Source organism: Pseudophryne corroboree, chromosome 2, assembly GCF_028390025.1.
Source record: "Pseudophryne corroboree isolate aPseCor3 chromosome 2, aPseCor3.hap2, whole genome shotgun sequence".
Lineage (NCBI taxonomy): Eukaryota > Metazoa > Chordata > Amphibia > Anura > Myobatrachidae > Pseudophryne > Pseudophryne corroboree.
Genome location: NC_086445.1, coordinates 523,444,579 through 523,466,976, shown reverse-complemented (window position 1 = coordinate 523,466,976; position 22,398 = coordinate 523,444,579). Strand labels below are relative to the sequence as shown.

The 22,398-nt window shown below is 44.8% G+C and overlaps 1 protein-coding gene across 3 annotated transcripts in view; it reads left to right on the top strand.

Moving 5' to 3' along the window:
• Window positions 1–22,139, top strand: part of LOC135033602 (gap junction alpha-2 protein-like) — a 30,026-nt gene extending 7,887 nt beyond the window's left edge. Inside the window, exons 1-2 of one of the 3 annotated variants that reach the window (XM_063954198.1) lie at window positions 10,119–10,180; window positions 20,855–22,139. In XM_063954198.1, the coding sequence (XP_063810268.1) occupies window positions 20,867–21,880 (1,014 nt within the window). In that variant the 5' untranslated portion in view covers window positions 10,119–10,180; window positions 20,855–20,866 and the 3' untranslated portion in view covers window positions 21,881–22,139. Of the gene's footprint in view, window positions 1–10,118; window positions 10,181–10,213; window positions 10,467–20,854 lie in introns of those variants that run through there. The other 2 variants (XM_063954196.1, XM_063954197.1) reach the window with 2 other exon arrangements.
• The last annotated feature ends 259 nt before the right edge of the window (window positions 22,140–22,398 follow it).

Sequence of the window (22,398 nt, the reverse complement as noted above, 5' to 3'; positions counted from 1 at the left end):
TTGACTGTAGATATCTCAAGTTCCTGGAAAACTATTTCTTAGCTTTGAAGGGGACAAAAAATTAGAGAGTGTCACCTTTCAGGAGGTACTGAGGACTTGGAGATCAGAGTTCAGGAGCCAGAGCAATCCACCAGCAAAAATATAAAACGGCATATTAGGCATGTGGAGCTAGAGCAGGGACCAGCTGCTTGAAGGCTGATATCTCTGGTTCTGGGCACAGTAGAGACAATCTGCCAGTGTTCGCCAAAAGTGGAGAGTCCCAGCTTTTGGAGAAGACCCTCAGAAAAACTCTAAGTCAGACAGAACCCGAGATATCTGGCTGGGAAGAGCAATTAACAGGCTTGGATGGGGACCACTGCTTTGAAGTCGGATATCTCTGGTTCCCTATGGCCGATTTTCAAAAATCTGGTACCCCTGGAAAGAGGGGACCCTCAGCTATCAAGGTAGGGCCTTTATACTCCTGGGGCCCTTGGGCAAGTGCCGAATTGAGCCCATATGAAAAGACGGCCCTGGATACTGGCGTATAATTCCTGTGATACTACCATATAATTCTCGGAATACTGGCATATAATTTCTGTGATACTGGCGTATCATTCCTGTGATATTGCCGTATAATTCTCGGAATACTGGTGTATAATTACTATGATATTGCCGTATAATTCCTGTGATATTGCCATATAATTTTTGGAATACTGGCATATATTTCCCATGATACTGGTGTATAATTCCTGTGATATTGCCATATAATTATCGGAATACTGTCGTATAATTCCCGTAATACTGGTGTATAATTCCTGTGATATTGCCATGTAATTCCCTTGATACTGCCGTATAATTCCAGTTATCCTGCTGTAAAATTCCATATAAATCCATATATTTCCGTAAAAATCCAGTCCAGTGGTGCTGCCATATAAGTTCAGTGGTGCTGTCCAGTGCTGTATATTATTTACGCCAAATAAAGGGGTTATTAATATTTAATCCAAATAATTTTTACAGGGTTTGCCCTGTGAGGTGTAGGGGTACGCTCTGTTGTGCCGCATATTGTGTTATATAACTCCAGAAAAATAATGGAGAACAAACATTTGGAGGATAAAATAGGGAAAGATCAAGAACCACTTCTTCCTAGTGCTGGAGCTGCTACCACTAGCCATGACATAGATGATGAAATGCCATCAACGTCGTCTGCCAAGGCCGATGCCCATTGTGATAGTAAAGGGAATGTAAAATCCAAAAAGCCAAAGTTCAGTAAAAAGACCCAAAACGTAAACTTGCCAATATGCCATTTACGACACGGAGTGGCGAGGAACGGCTGAGGCCCTGGCCTACGTTCATGACTAGTGGTTCAGCTTCACATGATGATGGAAGCCCTCATAACCGAGGCCTTGACACTTATGTTGGTGTTAGACATGCGTCCGGTGTCCGCCATTAGTGCAGTGGAATTTAGAAAATTGATGGAGGTATTGTGTCCCCGGTACCAAATCCCATCTAGATTCCACTTTACTAGGCAGGCGATACCGAGATTTTGCCATTTAATTCCAGTGATTTGGATGAATAATTATTAATTACAGTGATTTTACCAATTATTTCCAGTGATTTGGATGTATAATTACAGTAATTTTGCCAATTAATTCCAGTGATTTGGACGTATAATTATTAATTACAGTGATTTTGCCAATTAATTACAGTTATTTGGACGTATAATTACAGTGATTTTGCCAATTAATTCCAGTGATTTGGACGTATAATTATTAATTACAGTGATTTTGCCAATTAATTCCTGTGATTTGGAAGTATAATTACAGTGATTTTGCCAATTAATTACAGTGATTTGGACGTATAATTATTAATTACAGTGATTTTGCCAATTAATTACAGTGATTTAGATGTATAATTACAGTGATTTTGCCAATTAATTCCAGTGATTTGGATGTATAATTATTAATTACAGTGATTTTGCCAATTAATTCCAGTGATTTGGACATATAATTCCAGTGATTTGGACGTATAATTCCAGTTGGAATTGTTTGTGTCACTGGCTTAGTCATACAGCTACCTCATTGCACCTCTTTGACATCTTTGCATGAGGTGCTGTTTGGGGCCATTTTTTGGGATATCTGCTCTCCTGTCTGCCACTGCAGTGCCACTCCTAGATGGGCCAATTGTTTGTGTCGCTTGGCTTAGTCATACATTGCACCTCATTGCACCTCTTCTACATCTTTGCATGAGGTGCTGTTTGTGGCCTAGTTTTTGAAAAATGCCATCCTGACACTGCCGTATGAGTCCAGGGGTACTGCTGAATTAGTCCTGGGGTACTGCTATATAAGTCACCCAATTGCAGAATTTTAAAAAAATGACAGGGGCATGCTGGAGATGCTGTCAGTGGACCGAACAATTGCGGCCCACTCTCGACATTCAGCCACTCGTGACACTACTAGATGGGCCAGGTGGTTGTGTCGCTTAGCTGAGTCATACAGCAACCTCGGTGCATCTTTTTTTCTTCTTTGCATCATGTGCTGTTTGGGGCCTTTTTTGATATCTGCCCTCCTGCCTGCCACTGCAGTGCCACGCCTAGATGGGCCAATTGTTTGTGTTGCTTGGCTTAGTCATACAGCTACCTTATTGCACCTCTTCTACATCTTGGTGCTGTTTGGAGCCTAGTTTTTGAAAAGTACCATCCTGTCTGACACTGCGGTGCCACTCCTAGATAGGCCAGGTGTTTGTGCCGCACACTTGTGTCGCTTGGCTTAGTCATACAGCAGCCTCAATGCACCTCTTTTTCTTCTTTGCATCATGTGCGGTTTGGGGACTAGTTTTTGAATAGTGAATAGTGCCATCTTGTCTGCAACTGCAGTGCCACTCCTAGATGGGCCAGGTGTTTGTGCCACACACTTGTGTCGCTTAACTTAGTCATACAGCCACCTCGGTGCAATTTTTAGGCCTAAAAACAATATTGTGAGGTGTTCAGAATAGACTGGAAATTAGTGGAAATGAATGTTATTGAGGTTAATAATATCGTAGGAGCAAAATTACCCCCAAATTCTGTGATTTTAGGTGTTTTTATGTTTTTTTCAAAAATCATCTAGATCCAAAACCACAATACAAAAGGGTTGTTTTGGCTAAACCAAGCCAAAACCAAAACACAAAAGTGGAATTAGAACCAAAACACAAAACACGAAAAGTGCCAGCTGCACATCTCTAGTATAAGGTGGATGCATTCTTATTAGTGATGAGCGGGTTCGGTTCCTTGGAATCCGAACCCCCCCGAACTTCACCCATTTTACACGGGTCCGACGCATACTCGGATTCTCCCGTATGGCTCGGTTAACCAGAGCGCGCCCGAACGTCATCATCCCGCTGTCGGATTCTTGCGAGATTCGGATTCTATATAAGGAGCCGCGCGTCGCCGCCATTTTTCACTCGTGCATTGGAAATGATAGTGAGAGGACGTGGCTGGCGTCCTCTCACTTTGTTTCAGGGGGCTGCAGTGCAAATATCTTTATTCTGGGGACCAGCAGTATTATAGGAGGAGTACAGTGCAGAGTTTTGCTGACCAGTGACCACCAGTATTATACGTTGTCTGCCTGAAAAACGCTCCATATCTGTGCTCAGTGTGCTGCATATATCTGTGCTCACACTGCTTTATTGTGGGGACTGGGGACCAGCAGTATTATATAGGAGGAGTACAGTGCAGAGTTTTGCTGACCAGTGACCACCAGTATACGTTGTCTGCCTGAAAAACGCTCCATATCTGTGCTCAGTGTGCTGCATATATCTGTGCTCACACTGCTTTATTGTGGGGACTGGTGACCAGCAGTATTATATAGGAGGAGTACAGTGCAGAGTTTTGCTGACCAGTGACCACCAGTATAGGTTGTCTGCCTGAAAAATGCTCCATATCTGTGCTCAGTGTGCTGCATATATCTGTGGTAACATAGTACATAGTTACAACAGATATAAAGGAGGAGTACGGTGCAGAGTTTTGCTGACCAGTGAACACCAGTATACGTTGTCTGCCTGAAAAACGCTCCATATCTGTGCTCAGTGTGCTGCATATATCTGTGCTCACACTGCTTTATTGTGGGGACTGGGGACCAGCAGTATTATATAGGAGGAGTACAGTGCAGAGTTTTGCTGACCAGTGACCACCAGTATACGTTGTCTGCCTGAAAAACGCTCCATATCTGTGCTCAGTGTGCTGCATATATCTGTGCTCACACTGCTTTATTGTGGGGACTGGGGACCAGCAGTATTATATAGGAGGAGTACAGTGCAGAGTTTTGCTGACCAGTGACCACCAGTATTATACGTTCTCTGCCTGAAAAACGCTCCATATCTGTGCTGCATTGTAGTATATAGTAGGAGTACAGTGCATAATTTTGCTGACCACCAGTATATAATATATAGGTAGTACGGTACAGAAGGCCACTGCTGTACCTACCTCTGTGTCGTCAAGTATACTATCCATCCATACCTGTGGTGCATTTCAGTTTTGCACAGTTTGCTGACCACCAGTATATAATATATAGGTAGTACGGTACAGAAGGCCACTGCTGTACCTACCTCTGTGTCGTCAAGTATACTATCCATCCATACCTGTGGTGCATTTCAGTTTTGCACAGTTTGCTGACCACCAGTATATAATATATAGCAGTATGGTACACAAGGCCACTGCTCTACCTACCTCTGTGTCGTCAAGTATACTATCCATCCATACCTGTGGTGCATTTCAGTTTTGCACAGTTTGCTGACCACCAGTATATAATATATAGCAGTACGGTACAGTAGGCCACTGCTCTACCTACCTCTGTGTCGTCAAGTATACTATCCATCCATACCTGTGGTGCATTTCAGTTTTGCACAGTTTGCTGACCACCAGTATATAATATATAGCAGTACGGTACAGTAGACCACTGCTCTACCTACCTCTGTGTCGTCAAGTATACTATCCATCCATACCTGTGGTGCATTTCAGTTTTGCACAGTTTGCTGACCAACAGTATATAATATATAGCAGTACGGTACAGTAGGCCACTGCTCTACCTATCTTTGTGTCGTCAAGTATACTATCCATCCATACCTGTGGTGCATTTCAGTTTTGCACAGTTTGCAGACCACCAGTATATAATATATAGCAGTACGGTACAGTAGGCCACTGCTCTACCTACCTCTGTGTCATCAAGTATACTATCCATCCATACCTGTGGTGCATTTCAGTTTTGCACAGTTTGCTGACCACCAGTATATAATATATAGCAGTACGGTACAGTAGCCACTGCTCTACCTACCTCTGTGTCGTCAAGTATACTATCCATCCATACCTGTGGTGCATTTCAGTTTTGCACAGTTTCCAGACCACCAGTATATAATATATAGCAGTACGGTACAGTAGGCCACTGCTCTACCTACCTCTGTGTCGTCAAGTATACTATCCATCCATACCTGTGGTGCATTTCAGTTTTGCACAGTTTGCAGACCACCAGTATATAATATATAGCAGTACGGTACAGTAGGCCACTGCTCTACCTACCTCTGTGTCATCAAGTATACTATCCATCCATACCTGTGGTGCATTTCAGTTTTGCACAGTTTGCTGACCACCAGTATATAATATATAGCAGTACCGTACAGTAGCCACTGCTCTACCTACCTCTGTGTCGTCAAGTATACTATCCATCCATACCTGTGGTGCATTTCAGTTTTGCACAGTTTGCAGAACACCAGTATATAATATATAGCAGTACGGTACAGTAGGCCACTGCTCTACCTACCTCTGTGTCGTCAAGTATACTATCCATCCATACCTGTGGTGCATTTCAGTTGTGCGCAGTATATATAGTAGTAGGCCATTGCTATTGATACTGGCATATAATTCCACACGTTAAAAAATGGAGAACAAAAATGTGGAAGGTAAAATAGGGAAAGAACAAGATCCACTTCCATCTCGTGCTGAAGCTGCTGCCACTAGTCATGGCCGAGACGATGAAATGCCATCAACGTCGTCTGCCAAGGCCGATGCCCAATGTCATAGTAGAGTTCAGTAAAATGACCCAAAAATCAAAAGCGTCTGAGGAGAAGCGTAAACTTGCCAATATGCCATTTACGACACGGAGTGGCAAGGAACGGCTGAGGCCCTGGCCTATGTTCATGGCTAGTGGTTCAGCTTCACATGAGGATGGAAGCACTGATCCTCTCGCTAGAAAAATGAAAAGACTTAATCTGGCAAAAGCACAGCAAAGAACTGTGCGTTCTTCTAAATCACAAATCCCCAAGGAGAGTCCAATTGTGTCGGCTGCGATGCCTGACCTTCCCAACACTGGACGGGAAGAGGTGGCGCCTTCCACCATTTGCACGCCCCCTGCAAGTGCTGGAAGGAGCACCCGCAGTCCAGTTCCTGATAGTCAAATTGAAGAAGTCACTGTTGAAGTACACCAGAATGAGGATATGGGTGTTGCTGGCGCTGAGTAGGAAATTGACAAGGAGGATTCTGATGGTGAGGTGGTTTGTTTAAGTCAGGCACCCGGGGAGACACCTGTTGTCCGTGGGACGAATATGGCCATTGACATGCCTGGTCAAATTTTAAATTATTTTAACACAAATGCGGACAACAGGTGTCAAGCCGTGTGTTGCCTTTGTCAAACTGTAATAAGTAGGGGTAAGGACGTTAACCACCTCGGAAAATCCTCCCTTATACGTCACCTGCAGCGCATTCATCAGAAGTCAGTGACAAGTTCAAAAACTTTGGATGACAGCGGAAGCAGTCCACTGACCACTAAATCCCTTCCTCTTGTAACCAAGCTCCTGCAAACCACACCACCAACTCCCTCAGTGTCAATTTCCTCCTTACACAGGAAAGCCAATAGTCCTGCAGGCCATGTCACTGTCAAGTCTGACTAGTCCTCTCCTGCCTGGGATTCCTCCGATGCATCCTTGAGTGTAACGCCTACTGCTGCTAGCGCTGCTGTTGTTGCTGCTGGGAGTCGATCGTCATCCCAGAGGGGAAGTCGGAAGACCACTTGTACTACTTCCAGTAAGCAATTGACTGTCCAACAGTCCTTTGCGAGGAAGATGAAATATCACAGCAGTCATCCTGCTGCAAAGCGTATAACTCAGGCCTTGGCAGCCTGGGCGGTGAGAAACGTGTTTCCGTTATCCACCGTTAATTCACAGGCAACTACAGACTTGAATGAGGTACTGTGTCCCCGGTACCAAATACCATCTAGGTTCCATTTCTCTAGGCAGGCGATACCGAAAATGTACACAGACCTCAGAAAAAGAGTCACCAGTGTCCTAAAAAATGCAGTTGTACCCAATGTCCACTTAACCACGGACATGTGGACAAGTGGAGCAGGGCAGACTCAGGACTATATGACTGTGACAGCCCACTGGGTAGAAGTATTGCCTCCCGCAGCAAGAACAGCAGCGGCAGCACCAGTAGCAGCATCTCGCAAACGCCAACTCATTCCTAGGCAGGCTACGCTTTGTATCACCGCTTTCCAGAAGAGGCACACAGCTGACAACCTCTTACGGAAACTGAGGAACATCATCGCAGAATGGCTTACCCCAAATGGACTCTCCTGGGGATTTGTGACATCGGACAACGCCAGCAATATTGTGCGTGCATTACATCTGGGCAAATTCCAGCACGTCCCATGTTTTGCACATACATTGAATTTGGTGGTGCAGAATTATTTGAAAAACGACAGGGGCGTGCAAGAGATGCTGTCGGTGGCCCGAAGAATTGAGGGCCACTTTCGGCATTCAGCCACCGCGTGCCGAAGACTGGAGCACCAGCAAACAGTTCAGAACCTGCCCTGCCATCATCTGAAGCAAGAGGTGGTAACGAGGTGGAATTCAACCCTCTATATGCTTCAGAGGATGGAGGAGCAGCAAAAGGCCATTCAAGCCTATACATCTGCCTACAATATAGGCAAAGGAGGGGGAATGCACCTGACTCAAGCGCAGTGGAGAATGATTTCAACGTTGTGCAAGGTTCTGCAACCCTTTGAACTTGCCACACGTGAAGTCAGTTCAGACACTGCCAGCCTGAGTCAGGTCATTCCCCTCATCAGGCTTTTGCAGAAGAAGCTGGAGACATTGATGGAGGAGCTAAAACAGAGCGATTCCGCTAGGCATGTAGGACTTGTGGATGGAGCACTTAATTCGCTTAACCAGGATTCACGGGTGGTCAATCTGTTGAAATCAGAGCACTACATTTTGGCCACCGTGCTCGATCCTAGATTTAAAACCTACGTTGTATCTCTCTTTCCGGCAGACACAAATCTGCAGAGGTTCAAAGACCTGCTGGTGAGAAAATTGTCAAGTCAAGCGGATCGTGACCCGTCAACAGCTCCTCCTTCACATTCTCCCACAACTGGGGGTGCGAGGAAAAGGCTAAGAATTCCGAGCCCACCCGCTGGCGGTGATGCAGGGCAGTCTGGAGCGAGTGCTGACATCTGGTCCGGACTGAAGGACCTGCCAACGATTACTGACATGTCGTCTACTGTCACTGCATATGATTCTCTCACCATTGAAAGAATGGTGGAGGATTATATGAGTGACCGCATCCAAGTAGGCACGTTAGACAGTACGTACGTATACTGGCAGGAAAAAGAGGCAATTTGGAGGCCCTTGCAGAAACTGGCTTTATTTTACCTAAGTTGCCCACCCTCCAGTGTGTACTCCAAAAGAGTGTTTAGTGCAGCTGCTCACCTTGTCAGCAATCGGCGTACGAGGTTACTTCCAGAAAATGTGGAGAAGATGATGTTCATCAAAATGAATTATAATCAATTCCTCCGTGGAGACATTCACCAGCAATTGCCTCCAGAAAGTACACAGGGTCCTGAGATGGTGGATTCCAGTGGGGACGAATTAATAATCTGTGAGGAGGGGGATGTACACAGTGAAAGGGGCGAGGAATCGGACGATGAGGAGGAGGTGGACATCTTGCCTCTGTAGAGCCAGTTTGTGCAAGGAGAGATTGATTGCTTCTTTTTTGGTGGGGGCCCAAACCAACCAGTCATTTCAGTCACAGTTGTGTGGCAGACCCTGTCGCTGAAATGATGGGTTTGTTAAAGTGTGCATGTCCTGTTTATACAACATAAGGGTGGGTGGGCCCAAGGACAATTCCATCTTGCATCTCTTTTTTCTTTCATTTTTCTTTGCATCATGTGCTGTTTGGGGACTATTTTTTTGAAGTGCCATCCTGCCTAGATGGGCCTCGGTGCAAATTTTAGGACTAAAAATAATATTGTGAGGTGTGAGGTGTTCAGAATAGACTGAAAATGAGTGGAAATTATGCTTATTGAGGTTAATAATACTATGGGATCAAAATTACCCACCAAATTCTATGATTTAAGCTGTTTTTGAGGGTTTTTTGTAAAAAAAACACCCAAATCCAAAACACACCCGAATCCGACAAAAAATTTTCAGGGAGGTTTTGCCAAAACGCGTCTGAATCCAAAACACGGCCGCGGAACCGAATCCAAAACCAAAACTCGAAAAATGTCCGGTGCACATCACTAATTCTTATTGTACTATAAATGCATCTGAATAGCTTCTTTTACTTCTGGTTCCACTTATTTTGCAACTATACAACTGCCATTATACTTGTAAAAGCCCCTAAAACTCACCTGTCCTGGCCTTACATTTAAACAAGTAACCCTTTAAACCAGGACACTTATGAATTACACAGGTTTTGTGGCTGGCTGATTTCAAGACTGCAATTTATCTGGTTTTAAGCTGATACAGAACTTTTGTAATTCATGAGTTTGTCCCAGTTTAAAGAGATACTACGGAAAGCCTAATTAAAGTGAGGACTGCCCATCAAACCAATTGTAAAATAACATAAATGTTAATAAAAAAAAACCCCAAACAAAAACAATCACAGATGGCTTCTGCTAAAGTATGTTTAATAGCTACTTAAAACTCTGTAACTGGGTGCTGGAGATCCCATGTGGCACCATATAAATAAAGGATAATAATATATAGCAAATTATTTAAAAAATTCCAATCTAGAGAAACTATTTTGGTTTTACTTTTATTCCACTTTGTGAACTTAGCAGACCACCATTTGCAGAGAGAGGTTAAAGACCTCAGCAGATGCTAACAATTGTGTTCGTTAAGCACATGTAAAGGTCCAGTTTTTACAAATTAGAAGAGTATTTTTGTGTGAGGCTGCCAGGTAAGAAAAGCTGTGTTAATTCAGTGGAGAAAATAACTAAAATATCCCATACAATGTCCTACAACTTTCTCTAGAAATTATTTACTCCTGTAAAAGTTTTGGAACAATGTTTAGATCTTGGGATAATGGGTAAACCAGAGCAAAATTAAGTGGTGGGGCACTAGTGGTAATGGGCCATGGTTCCTCCTTTCCCATGGCATCCCCTGGATTTTGCTGCCCACTGATCACCTGTGTAGCACTCCCCCCTGTGCTCTATGCTTAGCACATGCAGAGCAGTAGCGTGCTGGTAAGGTGAACTTGTCAGGTTAAGCAGTACCTTGGGTGTGGTATGTATGTATGTATGTATGTATGTATGTATGTATGTATGTATGTATGTATGTATGTATGTATGTATGTATGTATGTATGTATGTATGTATGTATGTATGTATGTATGTATGTATGTATGTATGTATGTATGTATGTATGTATGTATGTATGTATGTATGTATGTATGTATGTATGTATGTATGTATGTATGTATGTATGTATGTATGTATGTATGTATGTATGTATGTATGTATTTTATTCCCCCTCTATATCCATTGTGGAAGTGTTATTTGGCACTGAAATAATCATTGTGATATCTTTGCAGATTAGTGTGCGTGAGAGTATTCGCTAATATGTCACTTTTAAAAGTTTTAATATAGATTTTTCTCTATGGGATTTATGACTGCTGTGGTTGGTGCAGTACTGTACGTTGGATGTTGTTTGGGATGGACTTTATGAATTATGCACCATTTTAAAGTGATCGTACTCCTTCCCCTCTTTTTTTTTTTTTGGTGTGTGTGGTGGTGACTTGTTAACTTATTAGCATTTAAAAAAAAAAATGTGTGTGTGTGTAGATATATACTAGGGATTCGGCGACCAATGGTGTATCTTGTGGAATATACTTAGAAGACAACCTGGCTGTTTTTCATTATATATATATATATATATATATATATATATATATATATATATATATATATATATATATATATATAAACTAGAGTGATAATTTAGTGCGGATTAAGAGGTAATTGACATGTTTATTTATTATCATCACCACCATTATTTTCACCATCGCATGTGGCGCCGTACTTTCAGTGTATGTGTGTGTGTGTATATGTATATGTGTGTGTGTGTGTATATATATATATATATATATATATATAATTTTTTTTTATACATACATACATACATACATACATTTGTAATGCTGATAACAAGTCACCACCACAGTAGCCTCAGGCTGTAATCTGAAGTTGATTTTAACACAGATACTGTGATTTAAAGGAGAGTATAGCAGCCTGTATAACTTTTTGTTTATGGTTATTGCAGCACTACTCTCTGCATTAAGGTGCATACACACAGTGCTATGCCCAATTCTCACTATGCCATACCTCCCAACATGACCCTCTCCAGGAGGGAAAGAATGATCTGCTCCTATACTTACCTCCTTAATTTATGATTGCCATCACCTGTGCTGAAATACCTTTCTTTTCCATTAACCTGTTCAACACAGGTGTCGGCAATCATAAATGAAGAAAAAAGTCCAGAAGCAGAGCAATCTGTCCCTCCTGGAGAGGGACATGTTGGGAGGTATGCTATGTGACAGGGGCTGTGGTCGGTATCGCAAGCATATACTGACTGTGTCCGGTTTTGGCTAAGTCTCAATGACTATCTTTTACACGAGATAGTCAAAATTGACTTGCCTGCACAGTCTATCTAGGCATGCGATACCAACCGCGCATCGGGATTGCAAGGTGACTTTCACCTTGCAAGCTGCACTAACTTTCTTTGCGATTTTGGCTATATAGCATATATCACATTTGGGGCTTTATTTTCATTGAGGAATTTGGGGTTTGTGAGGTCAGGTCAGTTGGGGCATATAGAGAGAATTTTAATTTTTTTGAATTAAATAAGTAAATAGTTAAATAGAGCTACTTCCACAGTGACTCATCCATAGTGTAACGTGCTCTACTGTGAGGACATAACGTGTATTAGGGGTACTACTGTGTGGTGCAATGTGAATAGGTACTATTCTGTGGCCACACCCCTTCCCAATGAAGCTATGCCCCAATATTGTTACAAGCCTTTGGCACACACTGACCCTAAGGAAACTTTCGCTAGGGATGGCCATTGACCATCAATGATTCACAATCGTTGATGACCGATGTTGAATACTTTTACCATCGATGAGGGAGAACCATGGAGTTGATTGCTACTGAATTATTTTTTTATTTCCCCCCTCAAAGTGTCAGGACATAGATCTTAGGTCAGCACCCTGACCCCCATGAAGCAACGCCCACAGGCTCTGATTGGCCCGCATTTCATTCTACAGTGATTCATGGGTGACAATCGATGGGTAAAACCATCAATGTTTACCTTACAGATGGTTTTACACCATCGAGGTTATCCATCAATGGTACCATCGATGGTGACCATTGATGGATAATCCACCGATGGCCATCCCTACCCTGAGCTCCGAAAGGTCTAGAACTGGCCCTGTCACAAATGTAGGATTTTTAAATATTGTTTATTTTCCAATATAACATGTCGCCACATATTGGCTAATCCCCTTATTCTGTAGAGGGGAGGGGGGCGCCAAAACATACCCTTGCTCTGGGCACCATGACGCCTAGCTACACCTCTGGCTGCCGGGCACAATATCGGGAATGTTTTGCATTCCAAATATTGATACATCGGCAGAGCCGGATTAAGGGCGGTACCCAGGGGGTCAGTACCCTGGGCCCCCCTGTTTAAGGCCCCCCGGCCGGAGCTCTGCAGCGCTCTACAGGTTGCCGGGCCAGGAGGGATCCACGCTGTGCATGCGGCTTCCTCCTCTCTGGCAGCACGGTCAGGGACTGAGTCAAGCAATCTTCAGCCTTCGCTGCTGCCAGGAGAGATGCTGCTGGCGGGAGAGGCTGGAGATTGCTTGACTCAGTCCCCGACCGTGCTGTCCGAGAGGAGGGGGGAGGATGCCGCATGCACAGCCGCACTCCTGCCCCGGCAGCGTGGATCCCTCCCCCTGCTGCAGCGCGGCTCCCGTTGCCTGTGACTGGGGATGCGGCTATGGACAGAAATCTTTGCAACTCTGTCATGCCAAGCTTCTTTCTCGCTCCAAATGTGTGTCTTATTTGCATAAATAAAACAAAACAAGTGGCTGCAACAAAACTAGCTTGCTAGTTTACACTGGTCAATCTGATGCACAATAGTTGTACATATGTGCAACGGAGTCTGTATTTGTGTTCATACTTTGTGAAAAGGGCTCAGATGATAGTCGCTGCAGCTTTTTTTCACATTGGGTGCCATTGTGGTTCATCTGTGACCAATGGTGCACATAGAAAAAATTTGTTAGTGGTACTGTGCGTGCGCCAAAGTCTCCCCGACACAGTGCCTGCAAGGTGGCAGTACTGCATACCGGCTGGGAATTTCTTACCAGTTTGACGTTCGTCACAGCCTTTTCTCTGATGCATTGCGCGCTACTTTTCACTGCATCTACCATTTGATTAAGATTAAAAATGTAAAGAAAACAAATGGTACTCTACTAGCATTGCAGTCGCATCGGGCGATTTGCGCCATATGGTGTACAGACAAACCGGTACTTGAGGATACATTTTAATATTTAGTCAGTTTAGTAGCATGCTACCTATTGGTTAGAGCAGGGGTTTCCAACCACGGTCCCCAAGGCACACTAACAGTACAGAATTCAAGTATAGCCATTGTGGTTGAGCACAGGTGACTTAAGTGATTTAGCATACAAAAACAAAGAAGAACTGCGGCACTCCAGTATAGTGAAAGAGGTCATTATGAAGTTACATGCATGTACAAAAATGCACTCAAGGCCGATGTTTCGGTGACTAGAGCACCGTTTTCAAGGCTGGCATAAAAGACAAAAAAAAAAAAATAATAAAATTGTTTTTGTACATGCATGTAACTTAGTAATAACATCTTTCACTATACTGAAGTGCCGCAATTCTTCTTTGTGTGTGTGTGTATGTATGTATGTATGTATATATATATATATATATATATATATATATATATATTCACACTAAAACCTGGACTGTTAGTGGCTAAGGAATGAACATTTTCATGGGGCTGCAAAAGGCCAAGGACTACTATAGGTCCCGAAGCCCCCTTTTTTTTGTTTTTTTCTCTAACGTCCTAGAGGATGCTGGGGACTCCGTAAGGACCATGGGGAGAGACTGGCTCCGCAGGAGACATGGGCACTTTAAGATAGAATTTAGTTCCTGGTGTGCACTGGCTCCTCCCTCTATGCCCCTCCTCCAGACCTCAGTTTGATTCTGTGCCCAGACGAGCTGGGTGCTTTTCAGTGAGCTCTCCTGAGTTTGCTGATAGAAAGTTTTTTGTTAGGTTTTTTATTTTCAGGGAGCTCTGCTGGCAACAGACTCCCTGCATCGTGGGACTGAGGGGAGAGAAGCAGCCCTACTCTCTCAAGCTAGGTCCTGCTTCTTAGGCTACTGGACACCATTAGCTCCAGAGGGATCGGTACGCAGGATCTCACCCTCGCCGTCCGTCCCAGAGCCGGAAGACTGAAGACGGGTGAGTATGAGAAGCAAGAAGACTTCACAGGCGGCAGAAGACTTCGTGATCTTCACTGGAGGTAACGCACAGCACTGCAGCTGTGCGCCATTGCTCCACACACCTACACATACTCCAGTCACTGTTAGGGTGCAGGGCGCAGGGGGAGCGCCCTGGGCAGCATTTGGGACCTCATTCTGGCAAATAAACACATATATACAGCTGGGCACTGTATATATGTAGGAGCCCCAGCCAAAGAAAGAAATTTTAAGCGGGACAGAAGCCTGCCGCCGAGGGGGCGGGGCTTCTCCCTCAGCACTCACCAGCGCCATTTTTTCTCCACAGCACGCTGAGAGGAAGCTCCCCAGGCTCTCCCCTGCTGATACACGGTAGAAGAGGGTTGAAAAGAGAGGGGGGGCCCATAATAATTAGGTGCAAAAAAAGTATATAAACAGCAGCTACTGGGTTAACATTAAGTTACTGTGTTATTCCTGGGTTATATAGCGCTGGGGTGTGTGCTGGCATATTAATTCTCTCTCTCTCGGGCCTCGTGGGGGAACTGTCTTCAGAAAGGACATTCCCTGTGTGTGTGGTGTGTCGGTACGCTTGTGTCGACATGTCTGATGTGGAAGGCTATGTGGGAGAGGAGCGGGAGCAAATGAATGTGGTGTCTCCACCGACGGCGCCGACACCTGATTGAATGGATATGTGGAAGGTTTTAAATGATAATGTTAATTCTTTGCATAAAAGATTAGACAAGGCTGATGCATTGGGACAGTCAGGATGTCAACCCGTGCCTGATCCTATGTCGCAGGGACCGTCGGGGTCTCATAAGCGCCCACTATCCCAAATTGTTGACACAGATACCGACATGGATTCTGACTCCAGTGTCGATTACGATGATGCAAAGTTGGCTAAATCACTCCGATATATGATTATAGCAATTAAGGAGGTTTTGCACATCACAGAGGAAACCCCTGTCCCTGACACAAGGGTTTATATGTATAAGGGAAAAAAACCTGAGGTAACTTTTCCCCCCTCACACGAACTGAATGAGTTATGTGAAAAAGCTTGGGAATCTCCAGATAAAAAACTGCAGATTTCCTAACGGATTCTTATGGCGTATCCTTTCCCGCCAACGGACAGGTTACGATGGGAATCCTCCCGTAGGGTGGACAAAGCTTTAACTCGCTTATCCAAAAAGGTAGCCCTGCCGTCCCAGGATACGGCTACCCTCAAGGATGCTGCTGATCGCAAACAGGAGGGTACCCTGAAGTTCATTTATACACATTCAGGTACCTTGCTCAGACCGGCAATCGCGTCGGCCTGGGTCTGTAGTGCAGTAGCGGCATGGACTGATACCTTATCAGAGGAGTTTGATACCCTAGATAGGGATACTGTTTTATTGACCCTGGGGCATATTAAAGACGCTGTCCTTTATATGAGAGATGCGTAAAGAGACATTAGTCAGCTGGGTTCTAGAATAAACGCTATGTAGATTTCTGCCAGAAGGGTCCTGTGGACTCTGCAATGGACAGGTGATGCCGACTCAAAACGGCATATGGAGGTTTTACCTTACAGGGGTGAGGAATAGTTCGGTGAAGGTCTCTCGGACCTGGTCTCCACAGCTACGTCTGGAAAGTCAAATTTGTTGCCTTATGTTCCCTCACAACCTAAGAGAGCACCGCATTATCAAATGCAGTCCTTTCGTTCACAAAGAAACAAGAAAGTCCGAGGTGCGTCCTTTCTTGCCAGAGGGAGGGGCAGAGGAAAGAAGCTGCACAATACAGCTAGTTCCCAGGAACAGAAGTCCTCCCCGGCCTCTGCAAAATCCACCGCATGACGCTGGGGCTCCACTGGCGGAGTCGGGGCCAGTGGGGGCGTGTCTTCGGAATTTCAGCCACATGTGGGTTCACTCCCAGGTGGATCCCTGGGCAATAGAAATTGTGTCTCAGGGTTTCAAGCTGGAATTCGAAGTGGTGCCTCCTCGCCGGTTTTTCAAATCGGCCCTACCGTCTTCCCCCCTAGAGGGAGATAGTGTTAAATGCAATACAAAAATTGTATCTTCAGCAGGTGGTGGTCGAGGTTCCCCTCCTTCAACAGGGAAGGGGGTATTATTCGACCATGTTTGTGGTTCCGAAACCGGACGGTTCGGTCAGACCCATATTGAATTTAAAATCTCTGAACCTATACTTGAAGAGGTTCAAGTTCAAGATGGAATCGCTAAGAGCGGTCATCGCCAGCCTGGAAGGGGGGGATTTTATGGTGTCACTGGACATAAAGGATGCGTACCTTCATATCCCCATTTATCCACCTCATCAGGCGTACCTAAGATTTGCGGTACAGGACTGTCATTACCAATTTCGGACGTTGCCGTTTGGTCTCTCAACGGCTCCGAGGATTTTCACCAAGGTAATGGCGGAAATGATGGTGGTCCTGCGCAAGCAGGGTGTCACAATTATCCCGTACTTGGACGATCTCCTCATAAAAGCGAAATCAAGAGAGCAGTTGCTGAACAGCGTATCTCTTTCACTGAAAGTGTTACAACAACACGGCTGGATTCTCAATATCCCAAAGTCGCAGTTGGTTCCTACGACTCGTCTGCCTTTCTTGGGCATGATTCTGGACACGACCCAGAAAAGGGTTAATCTTCCGATAGAAAAAGCCCAGGAACTTATGACTCTGGTCAGGAACCTTTTGAAATCAAGACAGGTGTCCGTGCATCATTGCACTCGAGTCCTGGGAAAGATGGTGGCCTCATACGAGGCCATTCCCTTTGGCAGGTTCCATGCGAGGACTTTCCAATGGGATCTGTTGGACAAGTGGTCCGGATCACATCTACAGATGCATCGGTTGATCACTCTGTCCCCCAGGGCCAGGGTGTCACTCCTGTGGTGGCTGCAGAGTGCTCACCTTCACGAGGGCTGCAGATTCGGCATTCAGGATTGGATACTGGTGACCACGGATGCAAGCCCCTGAGGTTGGGGAGCAGTCACACAGGGAGTGTCTGCACATCAACATCCTGGAACTAAGGGCCATATACAACGCCCTACGTCAAGCGGAGGCCTTACTTCGCGACCAACCAGTTCTGATCCAGTCAGACAACATCACCGCAGTGGCTCATGTAAACCGCCAAGGCGGCACAAGGAGCAGAGCGGCAATGGCGGAAGCCACCAGGATTCTTCGCTCGGCGGAGAATCATGTAAGTGCACTGTCAGTAGTGTTCATTCCGGGAGTGGACAACTGGGAAGCAGACTTCCTCAGCAGACACGACCTACACCCGGGAGAGTGGGGACTTCATCCAGAAGTCTTCGCACAGATTGTGAGTCGGTGGGAACTGCCACAGATAGACATGATGGCGTCCCGCCTCAACAAAAAGCTACAGAGGTATTGCGCCAGGTCCAGAGACCCTCGGGCAGTAGCGGTAGACGCCCTCGTGACACCGTGGGTGTTCCGGTCCGTCTATGTATTTCCTCCTCTTCCTCTCATACCCAAGGTGTTGAGAATAGTAAGAAAAGGAGTGAGAACAATCCTCGTTGTTCCAGATTGGCCACGACGGACCTGGTATCCAGATCTGCAGGAAATGCTCACGGAAGATCCGTGGCCTCTTCCTCTAAGGCAGGACCTGTTGCAACAGGGACCCTGTCTGTTCCAAGACTTGCTGCGTTTGACGGCATGGCGGTTGAACGCCGGATCCTAGCGGAAAAAGGTATTCCGGTTGAGGTTATCCCTAAGCTGATAAAGGCTAGGAAGGAAGTAACAGCAAAACATTATCACCGTATATGGCGAAGATATGTTTCTTGGTGTGAGGCCAGGAATGCTCCTACGGAAGAATTCCATCTGGGCCGTTTCCTTCACTTCCTACAAACTGGAGTGTATTTGGGCCTTAAATTAGGCTCCATTAAGGTCCAGATTTCGGCCCTATCCATTTTCTTTCAAAAAGAATTGGCTTCTCTCCCAGAAGTTCAGACTTTTGTTAAGAGAGTACTGCATATTCAGCCTCCGTTTGTGCCTCCGGTGGCGCCTTGGGACCTTAATGTGGTCTTGGGCTTCCTAAAGTCACACTGGTTTGAACCACTGAAAACGGTGGAGTTGAAATATCTCACTTGGAAGGTGGTCATGTTATTAGCCCTGGCTTCGGCTAGGCGAGTGTCGGAATTAGCGGCTTTATCACATAAAAGCCTCTATCTGGTTTTCCATATGAATAGAGCGGAATTGCGGACACGTCCTCAGTTCCTGCCAAAAGTGGTTTCATCCTTTCATATGAACCAACCTATTGTGGTGCCTGTGGCTACACGGGACGTAGAGGATTCTGAGTCCCTTGATGTGGTCAGGGCTTTGAAAATTTATGTAGCCAGGACGGCTAGAGTCCGAAAAACAGAAGCACTGTTTGTTCTGTATGCAGCCAACAAGCTTGGCGGCCCTGCTTCAAAGCAGACTTTTGCTCGCTGGATCTGTAACACGATTCAGCAGGCGCATTCTACGGAAGGATTGCCGTTGCCTAAATCGATCAAGGCCCATTTCACTAGGAAAGTGGGCTCTTCTTGGGCGGCTGCCCGAGGGGTCTCGGCACTACAGCTGTGTCGTGCTGCTACTTGGTCGGGTACAAACACCTTTGCAAAATTATATAAGTTTAACACCCTTGCTGAGGAGGACCTCCTGTTTGCTCAATCGGTGCTGCAGAGTCATCCGCACTCTCCCGCCCGTTTGGGAGCTTTGGTATAATCCCCATGGTCCTTACGGAGTCCCCAGCATCCTCTAGGACGTTAGAGAAAATAATATTTTACTTACCGGTAAATCTATTTCTCGTAGTCCGTACAGGATGCTGGGCGCCTGTCCCAAGTGCGGACTTCTTCTGCAATACTTGTATATAGTTATTGCTTTAATAAGGGTTACGTTATTGTTGCATCGGGCGTGAACTGATGCTATGTTATTGTCATACTGTTTACTGGATTGTTATCACAAGTTATACGGTGTGGCTGGTATGAATCTTGCCCTTGGATTAACAAAAATCCTTTCCTCGTACTGTCCATCTCCTCTGGGCACAGTTCTCTAACTGAGGTCTGGAGGAGGGGCAGAGAGGGAGGAGCCAGTGCACACCAGGAACTAAATTCTTTCTTAAAGTGTCCATGTCTCCTGCGGAGCCCGTCTCTCCCCATGGTCCTTACGGAGTCCCCAGAATCCTCTACGGACTACGAGAAATAGATTTATCGGTAAGTAAAATCTTTTTTTGTTTTGTTTGGTAACTCATTTTACGATAGTCGTAACAGTGACTGTAAATATACATGGTTGAGTCACATTATTGTGACTGCCTCCTACATTTGACGTCGGCAGCACGTAGCCCATGAAGTACATTCGCGTGTTGTGCGCTTGCTTGGTGGGTATATAAGGTGTGCGATAGGCGGTCTGCACATATATCGCTCATTGCTGTCATGGGTAAAAGGGGTGATTTTTCTGAGTTGCAAAAAGGAATGATTACGGCTTTCAGGCCAAGGGTGGCAATATTTCTGAAACAGCGCAGTTTGTGAACTGTTTGTGTTGTGGTGGTGAAGGTGTATCGTGAATGGACAAATGGCACCATTGTGTATAACCGATGTGGAAACTGTGAACGTGCAGTATTGATGTGAGTGATGAGTGTCAGCTATGAAGGTGCATGAGGGCCGAACGACACGCTAAAGCAGAGCAGCTCACCGTCAAAATGAACCTGGGGGCTACCAGACGTGTGTCAAAAACGAAAGTTCAGCCCATCTAGCTGCTGGTCTGGCTGCGCACGGCGGTTACTCTGGCTATTAGCTGGTGGTCAGAATAATGTGACTCAACTGTGTACAAAGACTCCCAATCCTATGTTAATTTTTGTCAGTGTTTCTGGGGTTGGCCAACTCCAGTTTCAGTGTTTATTTTACTATAAAAATGTATTTATACATTATTAAATATATTAACTGCAATTAGTACAATAGCTGTTAGAAAAATAAATTCAAGTGTTCATCGTAAAAATTTTCATAGTCATTAACTCAGTTTTGACTCCGATTTTGTTGACTGCCTATTCTCCTTTGATTGGGAGTATTTTTAGTCACTGTTACTGGTTATAGTATGTGTTTTTTTTCAGTTTCAGAGGAACATGGCTGGATGGGATTTGCTTAAAATATTGCTCGATGAAGTCCAGGAACATTCTACCCTCATTGGAAAAGTCTGGCTGACTGTGCTTTTCATCTTCAGAATTCTCATTCTGAGCTTGGCTGGAGATTCAGTTTGGGGAGATGAGCAGTCTGACTTTACTTGTAATACAGAGCAACCCGGTTGTACCAATGTCTGTTACGATAAAGCTTTTCCTATCTCGCATGTCCGCTACTGGGTGCTGCAGTTTCTCTTTGTCAGCACCCCTACCTTGATCTACCTTGGTCATGTGGTTTATTTGTCCAGGAGAGAAGAAAAGGTGAAACATAGGAGGATAGAAGTGATGGCTGTTGAAGCACGGGAGTCAAAGATTGAGACTGATTTGAAAAAGCAAGTACCTATGAAGGTTGAAATCCAAGGAGCCTTAATGTACACCTATGCAATCAGTGTTATCTTCAAAAGTATTTTTGAAGCTGGATTTGTTTTTGGACAGTGGTATCTTTATGGTTTTGTGATGCCACCAGTCTTTGTCTGTACAAGGGTACCTTGTCCGCACAAAGTGGACTGCTTTGTTTCCCGACCAATGGAAAAGACCATTTTCATACTCTTCATGCTGGTAGTGTCGCTCATATCTTTGCTGCTCAATTTGTTGGAACTTATTCACCTCTGCTGTAAGCAGTTTCGGCAAACTGTAAGGGTTGGATTACCGCGCCCTCTCACATCGGACTATACAAAAGGGGTTCCAAACAGAGTTCACTCATCGCAAACGTATTCAAATCCTACACCAAGTGACCATGATACAGAGCTGCCAGGATACAACAAAATATCTGATAGGAGCAAATGGTCTAGCACTCACATCGCACATCAGAGTAATAGCCTTGAGAAGGCAAAGCTACCCTCTGATTCCTGGTCGCAAAGTGGTCTATCCATGGTAGTTACTGGTGTTCCAGGTTTAGTTTCCAACCTTGCTCCTACCACGTGTAGCTCTCAGACTGCCTGCACACAACAGTATGTCTAATGCTTCACTGTACCAGGACATTACATATTTTTATAGCTGATTTCAGTACTGCTTATAAATCTACATAAAGGCCTTGTTTTGTTTAAAAGAAATATATACACATGTTAATCTCCTTCACCAGAAGTGAAGGGCTGTAGGCAAAATTCATGCAGCCTTATTCTGATTTCAAAAATATTCTGTCAAACTGATTTGAGGTTCTCACAATATTTAAGCATAAACCTATAGCTAAATAAAAATATGAGCACCGTTGCATACTACATTTTTTGCTTGAATCTCTGAGATATTTTGGTTTGTTGAAATACATGGAAGTGTACTTTATAATACAGCTTGAACTTCCACAACAGTAGGCAATTACTACTGCTTTGGGAAGTATAAACAATAAGATGAATATGTAGACAGAATCCACTCCAAACATTGAAATACAAATCCCTTAAAAACCTCAGCTGTCCAGTGCAAAAATATACAAGACACTGCACAGTAAACTGTTGATGCAGACCTACTGTACATTGTAGTGCTAG